Source organism: Phoca vitulina, unplaced genomic scaffold, assembly GCF_004348235.1.
Source record: "Phoca vitulina isolate PV1807 unplaced genomic scaffold, GSC_HSeal_1.0 scaffold41, whole genome shotgun sequence".
Classification (NCBI taxonomy): domain Eukaryota; kingdom Metazoa; phylum Chordata; class Mammalia; order Carnivora; family Phocidae; genus Phoca; species Phoca vitulina.
Genome location: NW_022589744.1, coordinates 9,451,907 through 9,468,178, shown reverse-complemented (window position 1 = coordinate 9,468,178; position 16,272 = coordinate 9,451,907). Strand labels below are relative to the sequence as shown.

Genomic DNA, 16,272 nt, shown 5'->3' with positions numbered 1-16,272 from the left:
GTCTCTGTGCTCGAGTCAGAGCCAAACTTCCTTGAAGAGCTACTGATCACAGGGGCTGATGGCGGTCTCACTCACGTGATTTTAATGCTTGCTCTCCATCTGGATGGAAAATAGGAGGAATCACATTCTCTGTCAGGGGTTTGGGAATAAGAGGTGAGGTTTTCATGAAAATTGGGGATATCATGCCATTTCCTATGGGAGATAGAGTTGCATAGTCAACCCAGAGCTGATTTCTGGCCACCTGAGAAATAAACTGATTTTCAGAGAGAGAGGGAGAGGAACTGGGTGTGTGTGTGTGTGTATTTGTGCGCATGCGTTGGGTGAGGGATGGTGAATACAAACCTGATGATTTCTATAAGCAGGCTACTGAAAGTCTCATTTTAACTCAGGTTCTCAACCACACCCACACCTGTCTTAAGAGAGGGCCATAGTGAAAGAGCGCTCACCATCACTCTGTGGTTTACCTTTTCTCTCCTCCTGCCTCGTGCTTTGGTAAGCAGAGACTGACGGAAAAGCATGAAATTCGAGAAACAAGAGGTCTGGCTGATTCAGAGGCAGGAAACTCAGCCTCTTGGTGATCCTGTCTGGCAGCGCAGGGAGGCACTCCTGGCCGTCAGCCTGCGCCCTGAGCACTGGAGAGGTGAGCAGGGACACTGAGTCCCAAGCCCCACGGGGGTGGCGTGGACAAGGAAACACACAGGAGAGCCCGTTGGGCCCGGTGAGGTAAGCTTGCAGGAGTCCCTTCAGGAGAAATGACTTTCTACCGGTTCTCTGCTTTGCTTTTGATGGGGAGCCTTCCTCTTACCCCCTTGGAGAGGTTAGAAGCCCAACATGACCCCAGGACTCACAGTTCTTTGACTCAGGCCCCTCCTGGATTGCTGTTCTCTTAACTAATCCTCCAATGGCCTTTTTAATAGGCATAAAATGAGAGCCTCCCGGGGCAGATCCTGGTATATTACAGTGGACTTAATTCTCTTCGATGAGTTTTGCCCTCAGCAAGATGTCAACGCTTGATTTTTCATGTAGGTATTAAGTTAATAGGGCTGTTATATATGTTCTGTTATTAGCGCCTTCTCTGCCCTGCCTGTCTGGCAATTCAACACATACACTCAGGATTCTCTTTGTTTCGGGCATATAAGGGCAATCCTGTATTAGTATGGTGTGGCTGGTTTCTGAACGTACAGCTTCTGATGATGGGCTTGTCACCTGTAATGGGCTCATGTTTCCCAGCCCAAATAAATAGTACTGCAAATGTAAAGGTGAGAACTTGCAGCCAGAAAGTTTCTGCAGAAGCAGAAAGTTGCAAGCTTACGCAGCAGGTTCCTGGTTAAGAGGAAAATTTAATTTAATTTTTTTTGCAGGGGAGGGGTTTCAGTGCAGGGAAGAGAGAGTATTGATCTGTTGGCATCTTTTCTCTGACCCCACAAAGGACCCTGACTTATGTAGTGATTATTTGTCTTATGTTTTAAAAGCTGGCTTTAAAAATGTTGAAAGCATAAAGGTCCAATGGTTTGGGACTTTTGGGACTTCCTGTGCGTACTGGGAAGCCCTGGCTTGTGGTGCCGGATGCCCCTGGCCTCTTTCTCCCTGGGTACCAATCCCCGGACTTTGGCAGGATGAGTCCACTTTGGGAGGAGGAGCCCCAGAGGCTGGAATGCCAGGCTTGGGGAGAATATGCTAGAGGCCGTGATATTCTGGGATGAACTCTACGTGTCACATATGCCCTCTGGGCTTCATGATCTTTACAAAATATTACAGAACGACATCTGTTGTCTTCGATCACCATCTATTCTCAGGGTCTTGGTCTTCCCAGAAATCTGGGAGATGAGTTTGGTGTGTCTCCTTTTGGATAGTTTTTCCTGTGTATTTACAGGAGTCTTGAAAATACTCGTAGAAAATATAGTGCATGTGTGTGTATGTGTGTGTGTGAGAGAGAGAGAGGAAAGGAGAGAGGGAGAGGGACACACATACATGCACAGGGAGGGGGAGGGGAAGAGAGGAAAAGAGGGAGAGAGCCCGTGAGAACGTATGTGGCATATTGTTCATGCTCACGGTTCCCTGGCTGGTGCTGTGGAACTCTGGAGCTGCCCTGTTTTTTTTGTCCCAGGGGGTTGTTTTAGGGGATGGTTGCCATGGCTCATATCTTCTGTTCATCCCACCCCCTGTCTCTCTCTCCCGCACTGGACCCCCTAAGAAGGTAGAGCCCTCCCTGGGAAGCCTTCCTCTGTGAGGCTGGAACCAGCTGGTTTGCCCATCCTTCCCTTAGGCCAGGCCCTGGTGTTGGGCTCCCTTAACACATCTAAACTTCCCCGTGGTCCTGCTTCCTGCCGATAGCGTGGCCCCGTAACTGGGGGAATGTGCCCCAGGCATGGGAAGAGCACTAGGACTCTGCGACCTCCCCTTCCGTGGCACTGGCTTCCCGTGCCGACCCATGAGGTGTGCGTTTCAGGTGGGGGAGTCGAGGTAACTGAATTTGATCCCCTGCTCCTGCTGGGGGCTGCTTAGGGCCAGAAGAACCATGGCTTGGGAAGTCAGTGCACCGCGCCCCCATAGTAAATATATTTTTTTTCCCTTTAGTTAACACTTTGGGAGGCCCAGGGTAGAATAATCTGGGGCTGAGACTGGTTACATCTTGCTTGAAGTGAAACTCTCGCATTTTCCCCCCGCGGCCTCGCCGACCCGGTGCAGAGGGCTCAGGCACGAACTGCGCAGGCACGGGTGTGCGCGGCAGGCGGGGCCGCTGTGGACACATGCCCCACTCCCTGGTCCCCCAGGCAGGTGGGCGGCAGTCAGGGGGCTGGGGGGGGCTATTGCTGCCCGTTCGTCGTTTCTCTCCTTGTGACCTCAAGCGCTGTCAGTAGCCCTTCAGACCCTCACCTAGATACCTCCACACAAATGTCCTAATCTTAGAAATGGGGGGAAAAAGACAATGTCAAGCAACCAGTTTGCAGTGAATCCGTCCATACTGTTTCCTGCACTGAGCCTTGCACTGTCCGTATTTACCTTTGTGGAGATGCCCCTCTTAATTCAATAATGGACACCTTCCTTCCTGCTTGGCCTCTTAGCTCATGGGATTTGGGGGACGACAGGTAATTTTCCAGGTACGCATTTGTTCCTGCTACCAAATCCAAACTTTGCTTTCTAGGCCCCAGGGGGAACACATTAATCTTGTCTTCTTGTGCCCACCAGGCATGCAGGATGCTGTTCCAGGTCAGATGAGGGATGATGCGTGGGGGGGGGGGGGGGGTCTGAATGATATTAGTTGCTCCCCTGAAAAAACAACAACAAGGAGGGTGGAAAAGAACAGAGCCCGCAGAGGAAAGCTTCTCTTTAGACCAGGGACCAGGACACACTTACCCTGCATATTAACCTCTCTCCTTGATCCCACACACCCTGACAATGACTCTCTCCAGCCAGCACTCTGGTTAAGCCGAGGCTGATTTGCTGGCCTCCTGCATCTGCTCGGAAGGTGTTCAGTGGGAATGCCTCCCATATCGTTCCACCTGCACACACGTGCTAGAGGAAAGCAATCAGTCCCTTTTTGCCTCCGACCAGTTTGTGTTTTTTGCAAAGGCTCTCTCCCCTGACTGTCGGAGCTTTCCATGATGGATTGTTTTTCTAGTTTGGGAGGAGACGATTATGCTTTTTCTCTCTTAAATTAGTCTCACCCTCCTGGTTACCTGTGGACACGTCAGCCCTTTGGTCTCCTTCCTGGGAGGGCACTCTGATGTGGAAGCCAATTTCAGACGTCCACCGGGATATATTTGTTATCTGGGTGTTCCACATAACAGGGACACAGGCACATAACACATACTCGTATGCAGATTCATCTCAGCAGGGTGCTGTTTCTATAATAAAAAGGTATGGTTTCTCACTGTAGTAGGTCCGTGAACTTCTGAAAATACCATCACCTTCAAAACCTGCTTATCTCCCAGCTGTGGGTATTTGCTCAGCTTCCCTGTGGGGTAGGGAGGCAGTTGTGGTCTACAGATAATCCTCTTGGGAGAAGTGCCCATGCCTGAAAGCTAGTCGGGCTAGCTCGTGTGGGCGTCCCATTTTTCTCAGCCTTGAAACCCAGGGAATCCATCCTCAGGAGAGCTGGGTCTTCTTCCTCTTGCAAGCCCTCCGGGTATGATGTTCTCACAAGGAACCTCTGCCCGAGAAAAGACAGCCCTGCAACCTTATTGCACTAAAGATGGCAGCCACTGTCCCCCTTGATGCCCCTTTGGGTCTAGATTCACCTGTTGTTGCCCTCTGCTGGTCTTGTCACCTGGTGGGCTCATCACCCTGATCCAGCTGGGATGAAGTCCCACTTTGCAGCTGAGGGCTTCTTGCTCAAGATGCACCATGGAAGTGTCTTGGAAAGTAATGGGGAGGAGTGGCTGGTGGGGTTCTCCCATGGAGAGAGCATATGCCTTTGTCTAGAATTAGACATTTGTAGATTTATCTAAGGTTGGGGGTAGAACAGGCCTTCCGCGTTGTCCGCGCCAAAGTCCCTTGTTTTACGAGCATGAGTTGAAGTGTGGTATCAGCAGAGCTTTCTTCCGGTTCTTCACGACTCTTGGGATGGCGTTGACCCTGCCATCTCTGCAGCTTCCCGTGGTCGTCCATCCTGCCCTCCTCCCCACCCAGGAAGCCTCTCCCTTATGCTTTTATCTTGATGTCCACTTTCCCCAAGTCTTGCTGGCATTTCTGTACCCCCTTCATCCTACCGCCTAGGTATCTCCCACTAATACTTAACTCCCGTTAAGAGCAAGTGACACACAATTTTTTCTTCCTCTTTTCCTTTTTAATGGGATTTCTAATAGGATAAGGGTCTTACTGACATTGTTAGTAATGAACAGTCTTTTTCCCATTTTCTGGTGTTTTGAGAAGGATTTTAATTGATTCGGTTATATCCCTACCTCCCCCTGGAGGCCATTGGCTCCCAGCTGTGAGGTAGTTGATGGGAATTAGTCCAGGATAACCATGGACTCTGACAAAACCAAGTGGCTCATCCCGGTACCAAACATGGCCTTATTAGCCCCGTGTTTATAACTTGGGGCTAATTTGTTCCCCTCACACTAATTAGCATATCAGCACAGTCCTGCAGTGGCCTGGGGACTGTCCTGGTTTGTCACTTAGTCCAAAGGTCAGCGTTGTAGGACCACAGGCTTGACTGGCTCCCCTTGCCCCGACAAGCTCTTTTGCCCTTTGTTAATCGCCGCAGAGCTGTGCAAGGAAAACCAGCGTGTACCCCAAAGAGGCACCACAACCTGGCTTACCTTTGGACTTTCATGGGCCCCTTCTTCTACCAAAAAAAGACTAAAAGTTATATTTTACAGCTAGGTTGGTATAAAGATGAATATAATACAGGCTGGATTCATTTTTTTTAAAGATTTTATTTATTAGAGAGAGAGAGAGAGGGCACGAGCAGGGGGGAGGGACAGAGGAAGAAGCAGACTCCCCGCTGAGCAGGGAGCCCGATGCAGGGCTCAATCCCAGGACCCTGGGATCATGACCTGAGCTGAAGGCAGACGCTTCACCAACTGAGCCACCCAGGTGCCCTGGATTCATTATTACGCATTCATTATCACTCTTTTTTTTTTTTTTTTTTTTTTTTTTTTGAGATCGTGGCTTTGATTTCCTCCCGAGGAGACCCTGAGCAAAGGACCCAGTTTAAATGTACTCCTGGATTCTTGACCTCTGGAAACGGGCATAGAAAATGATGGATGCTCGCCACCCCTGACCGGGTGGGATTTTGTGCAGCAGTGGTAACCTCATAGGAGCAGGCCGTGTGTCTCCCCCTGAGTGTGTGCTTTGGAACTTAGGCTTAGGGAAGAAAGAAAAGGGGAAGATGCGGGTCTCCACCTCCCCACGGCAGGAAACAGAAAATCATTCCTTAGACGCAGGCAGCTCCAGTTGGTGTTCAGCTGCCAAGTGCTCATCAAACCCAGATAACATTGAATAATTAATTCTGCTCCAAGCAGAGTGATGCCTTGGATAAAGCCCCATTAAAAAAAAAAAAAAATCAAGTTTGTTCTTCAAAGCCAGAGCTTCTCTTTTGAAGTGGTTTGCATGCCATTTGCACGCTGTTTCCTTAGCATAAAAATGCTCAGGGGTTTGCACCCTCACCCAAGGTGCCCCCCCTCCTCTCTCTGCCCTCCTTTGAGTCACTAAGGGGCCCCTGATTCCACCTTTCCCAGCTGGCTTCCTCTGGGCCCTATACCCTGGTCACAGTCCCATTTAGGAAGCTATGTGTCTCAGCCTTGGAGACACAACGATTGGCAGACAGACAGATGATTTTCAGAAACGGTTTGAGGCTTCAGACCCTGGTGGTTGAGGCCTCCTGGGGACCGGTGCCGCTGAGTGGGGCAGGAGGCTGAGGGACTGATAATGGAGGGTGAGGGGGGTGACAGTGCTGGAAGGCCTCCCCACACTCTGGGGGGGCGGGCACCACCGTCCTGTCCCCACCTCCCCTGTCCTTCCAGGCCACTCCCTGGTGGGCTGTGGGAGACGCCGTGCTCTGCCGAAGTGGCTCAGGACAGAAACACTGACGCTGTGTTGAGGTCTCAGCCCTGCTCTTTCTCTCCTCGTCTGTCGGAGTTAGTGCTTATGTCTCTAGTTCCCTGGATGGATAGTTCAGTGCCCCCGGCTTGGCGGCGAGGGCACCTCTGTCCCTTCTGACCTCTGTGTCTTGCTTTCCATTGTAGGCCATCTTTATTGGCGATAAGATTTCTAGGTTCTTCTCTTGTTGCCTGGAGACCCGGTTATGAGGTTGGGCCATTACCCCATAGAATCTTGCTTCAGTTTCCATCCACCTGTACCCGTGAAGTGAGTGTTCACAGGCCGTCATGTGTAGGCTGAGACGTTGAAGGTCGTGATTCCCCGTCTCAGGGATTGTGCCAGGCCTGGAGAGACACAGAGCACCGATTGCCCCTGTGTGAACACCATGCTCAGACAACTCTCCCCGCCGAACGTAGCGGCCCACAACCTTGCGCCTGGTGTGCGCTCGTGTTCCCACACGCCTGCCTCGGGTCAGTATTGGTGGGGTCGCTTCTTGAGGTGTATGTTGCCTTAGTACATTCCTGGTTGACCACAGCCTGGTGGTAGGAGGAGTAGAGAGATTTGGAGTCAGAAGTTCTGGGTCCAAATCCTGCTTGTGCCTCTGACTAATGGTGTGATGTTAGGTAAGTCATTAGCTTTTATGACTTAGTTTCCTCAAATGTAAAATGGGGGTGTGGGTTTGCATCAGTCAGCTTGGACTGCCGTAAGAAAAATACCACAGAACTGGTTACCTTAAACAACAGAAATCTATCGTCTGTTCTGGAAGCTGGAAGTCCAAGATCAAGGTATTGGCAGGGTTGGTTCCTTCTGAGGGCCCTGAGGGAAGGATCCATTCCAGGCCTCTCTCCTTGGCATGTCGCCCACCATCTTGTCTCTGGGTCTTCACATTGTCTTCTCTGCATGCATGTCTGTGTCAGCTTTCCTTCTCTTATAAGAACACCAGTCAGATTAGGTTACATCCCATCCCAACAACTGCATTTTAATTTAATTACCTCTTTAAAGGTCTTACCTTCAAATAGAGTCCCATTCTGGGGTCCTGGGGGTTAGGACTTCAACATAGGAATTTTAGTAGTGGGGAAGTTCAGCCCATAACAAGGGTGATGATGCTACCTGTCGGTCAACATCAAAAGAAGATACAGAGGATCACATATGATAATGTAAGAGGGCACGTTAGAAGCTGAGCACAGTGTAACAAGAGGTTTTGTGCAAAGAGAGGTGCCTTCTCTAACACTGACTGGTTCTGGCACGTGTGTCCAATGAAAGCTGCTGGATGGAGTCAGCTCTCCAGCTGCTGTTCTAGGACTACTTGGAGGCCTCTCTCATCTGTACGGAGCTCCACGACATCATTTGGTCTCAGCTTGGCTCAAACATATAATCTGTCTACTGAATCTACGCTTTCGCAATTAGCTTGGACCAACTCGATCGTAAACACAAATGCAAACAAAGGCACTGAGATCGAGCAGTAGGATTTGGTTATAAAGGGGTCACCTTGGTGATTCAGATTGTTGGTATTGTTTTTTTCTGTAGATTATCATTTAAATGAAAATACAAAAGTAAAAAAAAAAATTTTATATAAAACTTTCAGACCTCTGAGAATGTGTCCTTGGGTCCCCATCAGAGAAGCACTGTTTTGGGCGAATGAGACTGAATTTGTGGGTTTACTCGGGAGCAGTTGTTTATAGGCTAGATCCGTGGGAGGCTGCATGCGGTTCGCGGGCTCCCTGATGTTTGGTGCAACATTTGATGTGTCTGTACATATGTGCTGTGGTAGCTCGCAAAAATGGCCCCAGATCCCTCCCCTGTTGCCATCCGTACTCGGGCAACATGACACTAGATCTTTCCAACAAGAGGTATAGTTGACTTCAGTGGTCACTGACTTGGCTGCAGTCAATGGGATGGTAGCAAATGTGATCCAGGCAGAGACTTGAATGGCACTTGACATTGGACGTCACCTTATCTCGCTGCCCCTGAAACCCTGAATTCGCTGTATGAATAAGTCCAATGTCGTCTGCTAGAGGATGACAGGCCACATGGAGAAGAATCCACGTTTCCCAGCCAAGAGTCAGACAACTCCTGGCCATCAGCCTGTGGGCCGCCAGATGCATGTGCCATCGTGGACCGTCCAACCCCTGGGTAAGCCAGGAGTCCAGGCAACATTGCCTGAGCCCAGGCAGCAGATCGACAGCAGTGCCCCGTTGACTGGAGACTCACGAGCATTAATAACTGTTGCATTAAGCTACTGGGTTCTGGAGGTGTTTTGTTACCTACCAATAAGCGTCTGATACACATGCTTTTTTTTTTTTTTTTCCCTGGGAAGAGAAATCTTGTCTTTTAGCAGATTTCTAGAAGGATCTGATATCTTTCAAAAGGAGAACATAGGTAAGAAAGAGTTGCCTGAGAAAGCCCAGCTGGGGGGTTCTCAAACTGCTGAGAAGCCAGAAAAGGTTCAGTGTGGATCATAAGGGTGTATTTTAATGAATTCCAGGACTAGGCTGAGAGGTAGGTTAAAAATGATGATTATCCTTGAGGGTTGGAAAGAAAAGACCTCATTATACCTAGGTACCTGCATTTCTTTAGATTTGTATTTTTGTTTTAAGGAAAAGTTATATTTTGAGTTATAAGAAAACACATAATAGTTTGGAAAACTCTGCCAACCCCCATCTCTATCAGCCACGCTAGCGGAACACTTGACTCTTTGGAATATAAGCACAGAGCCGCTTACCTGGGCCAGCTATGGGAGGGCTGTCTTTGCAGGCTCTCGGAGAGCTGTATCTTTGCAGAGCTGTGTGGTGCTTTAAAATCTGTTTTATATGATTAAATTGGCTTGATTATGAATAGTAATTTGGCATCAGAAATAGGAGAAGGTTTTGCCCTAAAAAGATAGTCTGAGTAATAGCAGACTTACATAGCTTAAATATAGCTAGAAGTCCGTAATTAACTTCTGCCGTTGTGAAGCTCTAGGCCGAGGTCACAGAGGACATGGGCAGGAAGGGGGAAGACGTGGCCTTGGAGGGGTCATGGGCTTCAGACTGGAAAGGTCTTAGCTTCAAGGGGAGCAAGTTGGGCTGTCCCACTCTGAGCGCTCCTGCCAGGAAGGGGCGTGGACACAGAGCCTTTGGGTGGCGAGTCACAGGGTAGGGGGCTACCCATCCTCACGTGGTCTCAGGGCTGATGTTGAGGGTCGAACGTCATCATCAGGAGGGCAGAAGTGGATGTGGGTGGGAAGCCCTGCTTCTTGCCTTTAGCTAGACCGCCTTGAATACTCCGAAGCCTTTGCTTCCCCATTCTGCATGAATCCCTCTTTCTTTCTTTCTTTCTCAAGGCCTAAACGTTTTGTGGTCACCTAGGTCTTTGTGTTGTATGTTATGCAACATTTCCCCTCTCATTTTGGAGGTTTGGGAATATTGTTCATTCCTGGAAATTAATGGGGTTAGTGAACGCTGACACAGTACTGAGCCCTGACAGAAGAGCCAGAAGACATGGCTCCCACTTTGAGAATCCCTCGGTTTTGAGGTAGCCAAGGACGCCAGAAGTTACCATGTGCCGTTTGGTAAATGTTGTGACGGAAGCATGTGTGGGATGTCCGGGGAGCACAGAGAGGGAGGCATTTCTAATCCAAACGAGGCTGGGTCTATCCAGGAAGGCTTCCTGGAGGAGGGAGCTCAGTCTTCTTCAGCCCAGATTTTAAAAGTCTCCAGTATCGAGCAATTAGAAGCTTGAAAACCTGCCTTGCTGGCCATTGATTGGATGCTGTGCTGTCGTCATAGGGAGAGGGGATATAGGCTGAGTTAGAGGTGTAATCCTGGTGTGCTCAGGCAGGGCAAACCAGGGGGGACCAAGTTCTTTGAGCTGTGATTTTCCTTGTCTGTAAAGCTCCTGGTAATGACCCATGATCCCTGAACACATAGGGAAACTGAGGTAAGAAAGATGGCAGCGTCCTGCCTGAGAGAGCCGGAGGCAGGATTGTACCCCCTACCTCCATGTCTACACCGCTCTGTGTCCCTGTTGGCTTTGGGGCCAGCCAGGCCCTGGGCAGCAAGGTGCTGCCGGGCTCCCTGGGAGAGAAGGTCGTCTATTATGTAAGTGTCATCCCTATTCTGGCCAGTGATCAGGGGCGACATTTAATTTTTTTTCCATTATGTGGGATAATTTAAGATTGTGTTATGAGTGTCATTATTATTGCAATTTCCCGGTAATAAAAACAACATCAATTATTTAATGTCACCTTATGTGTCTGGGTTAAGTGGGGATACTGGGAGGCAGAGGCTGGGCGCAGAGCAGGAGGCACAGCCCCCAGGGGCTCTGGGCATCTTCCCAAGCATCGGCTTGCCCCGAGTCCCCCAGGGGAGGGGCTGCGGCCCCACTTGGACCCTCGTTCCCTCCCCACTGGGGTGTAACACTGCCTCGCTTTACCTGTGGCTCGGTGGCTGGCAGGGGCCCCCGTTAATCCTCTGACCTTTCCCTGCACCCCTCATTAGACAGCTCTGACCTACGGGCCAACCTCAGTTCAAGAACCCGCACTCGGTGGGGCGGGGGGAACTCAGAGTCATCCCAGAACTCCCCCAGCCTGAACGACCGTGGCAGGCAGCGCGCCCATGAGTATCAGAGGTTGGAATGTTCTGCCCTCCCTGGCAGGTGTTCGTAGCAGTTGACATCCTAGTGGGGGAAGAGCCAGAGGCAGGTGGACACGTGGAAGTCGGCCACTGGGACTTGGAGCAAACGCATCGAACTGCTTGCGATGAGTTTTGGGGCCTGCAGCGCTTTGGCTCCTAGTGACCCGTGTCCAGTTGCGCTTTGGCAGGGGGCTTCCGTTTGCCTTTGCAGACTTCTTCATCCGGACAAGGCTGCATCCCCCTGGCTGTGCTCTAGGCTTTTCCTTGTGGGACTCATTTCTTTGGGGCTCTAGAGACTTCAGTGAGCAGCGGTTGTCCCCCTCATGCCTGGGACAGCAAACCCTGATGAGCGGCGCCCGGATTGTTATTTCTTAGAGGCGATATATGTATTATTTTCTGAAGCCTTTATGTTTTCATGGAAAGGGCGGGCTGCTTTCCTTCGCCCTCCCCCCATTTTATTTCTTCCTTCTTCCCTTTCCTCTCCATTCCTTCTCTTTGGCTTCTGGAAAGTGTTAATTATTCTCCATCTCCTGCCCCTTTGTGCAGCCTTTCCAGAGTGGGTGGAAATGGCTGTGTTTGTTCTGAACCAGACACTTGCTCTGAGCCAATAATAATAAATAATAATTCTGTCGCAAGAAGACAGCAATCTCAAGTTTGGTGGTCCTGGGTGGTGTTGCCTGGTGCCTCCCGGCAGCCCCTCCCTGCTTTCGGGACCATGCTGGATTTTGGAGGGGTGGGTGGGGATGGGGGAGAGGGGCCGGAAGAGGGCTTGGGGGGAGGGGGTGGTGCTGAAGAAAATCAAGACCTGTACTTTGAGAAGGAGCCTGCATGTCTGGCACCTTGACAGTCTGGTGACAGAGCAATGCAGGAGCCCAACCAGAAGGGCCAGACCCCTGCCCGCTGACCGTCGGCCAAGCCAGCTCTCAGGGCTGCGATGGAGAGTTAAGAGCAGCTTGCATTAGTCAAGTGTCTGCTCTGGAGGGGATCATGCTTTCACCTTGCTGTCCTCGCCAGGGCCGGCAAGGATCAAGTGGGGAGCACAAATGGAAAAGCTTTGCAGAAGATTACAAAAGAATAGAAAAGCCCCAGAAATGTGAGGCAGTGATAACAAGTAAAGAGGGCTGTCTTGCCATCAGCAAAGCAAGAAGAGGATGTAGAGAAGGAATTTCTCCCCGGGGTCTTGGTCACTGGCGGACAGACCTGTGTTCAAGGTAGCGCCCCCTCCACCTGCAGTCTGTGGGCTCGGGGAGTGGCCGGGGCTCCAGGGAGTGAGGGGTGGGGTCAGCTCTGCAGGTCACCCCTGCAGGTGCTTCCTGACTTTTCCCCCACCTCCATGGGCGTTATGAGCGAGCCAACAAAGCAGCATTGGCATCTCCCATGGGAGCCATTCCTTGAAATTCCGAGGGATGTATTTCTGTTTCTGTTGTCCTCATCAGCAGTTGAGTGGGGAGGGTGGGGACGTTGAGAATCCCAGAAGGGAGTGTGGAAGGAGTGCTGGGAAGCCGGCCGTGTCTGGGCTCAGAGACACGTAGGGAACGTTGCCAGGCATGGGGTGCGGAAGCAGTGCTGGGCTTCACCCTGTGGGTGCGCCCTGCAGCTTTCTTGCTGCACAGTGGCCCCAGAAGGGGTGTGGAGTGGGGAGCACAGGAGGGGGCCGGGCCAAGTGGGATGTGCTGGGTCCTTGTCTAGCTTTTAGAAGGACAGCTTCTAAGTGAGTTGGAGGTGGGATGAAGTGGTGAAAGGAGATGGCGGGACAGGGGGATGCTTGCCTCGCTGGGCCTTGCCGGAAACACGGTCTTCAGAAATTATTGTGGCTTCTTCCCTGACATCCAGGTCTTTGCCCAAATGCCACGGTCTCAGAGAGGCCTCCCTCAGCATCTTATCTGGAGGGGAGTGCTCCATCCTTAACATTTCCCAGCCGGCTAGCACACCTGTCAGGTGCTGGAACAAAGCCTCGCCGGACCCCAAAACCCAGGGCGCATCCCGCTCTGCTGACTGGGACTCCCTTGTCTTCTTGTGTTATCACTTCCTGGCACTCTGTTTTGCATTTATTGTTACTTTGTTGTCTGTGCTGGAAGGAGAACTCAAGATTCATGAGGACGGGGGACTCGGCTAACTTTGTTTTGCCAGAACCTGGCACAGCTCTGGGACACGGTTGCTGCTTCGTAAGAATTTGCCAGATACACGAAGGCAGGCAGGCTTCCTAGAAAAAGTGGCAAAATTCTTACCTTCATTGTAAAAAAAGGGTCTGAGAGTTTATGAGTTTCCAGCATTACCAACAACGTGGGGAGCTTTGGGGCCCTGACCATCCTAAATCGTTCGAAAGCAGTGTTCCTCAGCATTCAGATGCCCGATGCTGCTCACTTGGCCCGTTGAGCAAGGTGCCGCTTAGAGAGACCCGGTTTTCACTGAAAATGGTAGTTTTCAGCCTGCGTGATTTTGCACCCCACCTCCCCTCCGGAACACTGGCAATGGGCACTGAGGCAGAGAATTAGAAATAATTAAAGCACGTAAACAAACAAAGGGCTGTGACTCCCGTCCACGGCGCGGTGCAGACACCAGCTGTCACCCGGGGGTGCCGACAGGGACTTTCGACAGGGGAGAGACTGGCCCTCTCCAAGTCCCTTCTGTCCCCGCGATCCCGTCCATCTGTAGTGCCAACCTCGAGTGTGATCTGGTGTGACAGGCCACCTCTCTCTGTGCTCCTCCCAGGGACAGAGCAGGGGAGATCCTGCAGCCCCTGGGACTCCACAAAGGGACCCCACGACCGGAATGAGGGAAGCTCAAAGAGAGCCATGAGGCTTTCCCCCCCAACCCCAGCTTTAAACAACAAGGTTCAATGAGGTGTCGCCATCCTTATTCAAAGTGCGTTATGGAGGACGTTGCCAATAAAATGATTAGGACAATATTGATCTATTGGACAAATGGGAAGATACGAGAGGAAGGGCTTATGTTTTCATTTTCAGCATATCATCGGAAAGAAATAATGAATTAAAATATCTGAATTATTAGATTCTCTTTCTGCTTCTGATCCACAGTGACATTGGAAAACAAGGAGGCAACTTGTGCGTGTGTGTGTGTGTGTGTGTGTGTGTGTGTGTGTGTGTAAGACACAGCCAGGCATAACTTTGATGAGATTCCTTCATGAAAGCAGCTTAGCCAGGACTTTTAGTAGTTGCTTATAAATGGATGCATTTCAATGATCGGATCATCAGTCTTCTCCTCTCCCATATTAGAGGCACATATTTTAAATGGAACCTTCTGTTTGGAACTATTTTTGCCTGGATTTCAAAAAAATATCTTGTTTTTTTTTGCCCACCAACATGATTCTACTCACCTTCCCTTAGCGACTAGCATCAGTGTGTTTGGATGAAGGTGGAGGATGGAAGCCCTTTTGGGGGTGCTTACTCATCTTCCTCATCCCCATCTGGATCCTGTGCATTTGTAAGCCGTCAGCAGGGTTGGGGGGTTTCCACAGATGCCTTTGGAAGAGAAGCTCGGCCCCATTATGGATTCATTTATCTGTTCCTACTGGAAGGTAGGCTTCATGAGAAGCTATGACTTTGTCTTGTTCACCAAGGAGCCACAAAGTTGGCGGTCTATAAGTATTAAATAAACATCGGGGATTGAAATTGAGATTTTGCCTAGTTAATGTAGAGACAGTCACATTAACTAGCTACAGACAAAGCACAAGGGTGACATGGCCGTCTTAAGGTCCGTCTGGACTTAACTCCAAATATGTTGGGTCCCCGCGACTGTCGCTGTTTCCTTCTTTTGAGGTGCTTTTGTTTGGATTGCTTCTCCTTTGGATCTCATGAGAAACATGAAGGTGGTCAGTTCCTAAAAATGTTGACCTTGTTCTTGTATGCGGCAAGGCTTCCATCTGAGAGAACCTGCCACGTAGCCTTCTTGGGACAGTTCGGGAGTTGAGTCCCTTGTGCCCTTTGCCCTGCGGTGATGAAGCGTGGGCTGGGGGCCCCCCCTCTTTCCCAGTACGTGTTCTGCCCATTTCTAGGATCAGCATTGATCGATCCTCAGATCCCAGGGGTTTTGTCACCCCAAAAGCTCTACAACCAGAAAGCTCGTCGTCTTCCTTGTGAGCCCAGCCCCGGCGCTTTTGGGAGAGACCGGCCGGCTGCCCAGGTGGCTCTGAGCTGGAGGGGTCTGGGGAGTGAAGGTGGTGGGGGTGTTACAGTGACGTCACTGCTTCTTGTTTCAGGGTGCCGCAGAAGACCCCCCGACGGCCCTGGCACTGAACTTCGCCCCTGCGTCGATGAAGAAGTCTGACACTGAGGGTCCCAGGCTGCTCTTCCCAGAGAGTGAACTTTCCATCCGGATAGGTAGAGCTGGGCTTATTTCAGGCAAGCTCCCTGCAGACCTTGGGCTGGGTCAGGCAGCCTAGGCTTGGGCCTGGTGGCAGAGGAAGGACAAGGGACAGACCCGTGTTCTGTCCTGTCCATGCATGTGACTTACCCCACCGTGGCACAGGGCCGAACCGGTGTCTGGCCCCGTGCCTTCCTTCCCTGTTGCTCTCCAAACCACCTGCTTACCACATAGGAGCTCACAGGGCCTTCTCTATGTCTTCCCAGCTGGGCCAAGTGCACCGGGACCCCTCTGGTGGCACTGGGCTGATTTGGGTTACAGCACCTAGCGTTTGTCCCTCCATCTCCTACTGTCTGATGGACCATGAATGCTCCTTTCCATCCACACGACTTTCCTCTTTTTGATGCACCTGGGAAGCTGTAGCTGTTTCTCTCACTGATTCAGTTGGGAGCCAGAAAACCCCCAAACACCTTTTCTCTTAAGGTAGGGGGAACACCCTCCCCGAGAGGGAGCACCTCGCAGTTGCTAAATGCCAGGGAAGTGCAACCAGGCCGTGGCCCACTGACAAGGAGTGGAGGGTGCACTGGAAGGGGTACATGGTTTTTCAGTCTCTGGGGAAGACTGTCCCTCCTTGTCTCATCATTGCGCGCTCATTCAGGGCATTTGGCTAATTGAAGGGCCAGTTAGCATGAGGAGCGGTAGATGTCTTTCTTTCCCTTTGAATTGATTGAAGTTCCAGGCTGTGAAATGTATGCCCCCTGCCCTCCCCACTTCTTCCATAGACCACAGA

General features: G+C 50.9%; 1 protein-coding gene across 4 annotated transcripts in view; it reads left to right on the top strand.

Annotated features, from left to right (window-relative positions):
* The window catches only part of SLC39A11 (solute carrier family 39 member 11), a 326,016-nt gene that overhangs the window by 83,278 nt on the left and 226,466 nt on the right, over positions 1-16,272 (top strand). For 3 of the 4 annotated variants that reach the window (XM_032429847.1, XM_032429851.1, XM_032429850.1), the window contains exon 5: positions 15,379-15,520. In XM_032429847.1, coding sequence (XP_032285738.1) covers positions 15,379-15,520 — 142 coding nt within the window. The remainder of the gene's footprint in view (positions 1-15,378; positions 15,521-16,272) is intronic. The other variant, XM_032429848.1, reaches the window with a different exon arrangement.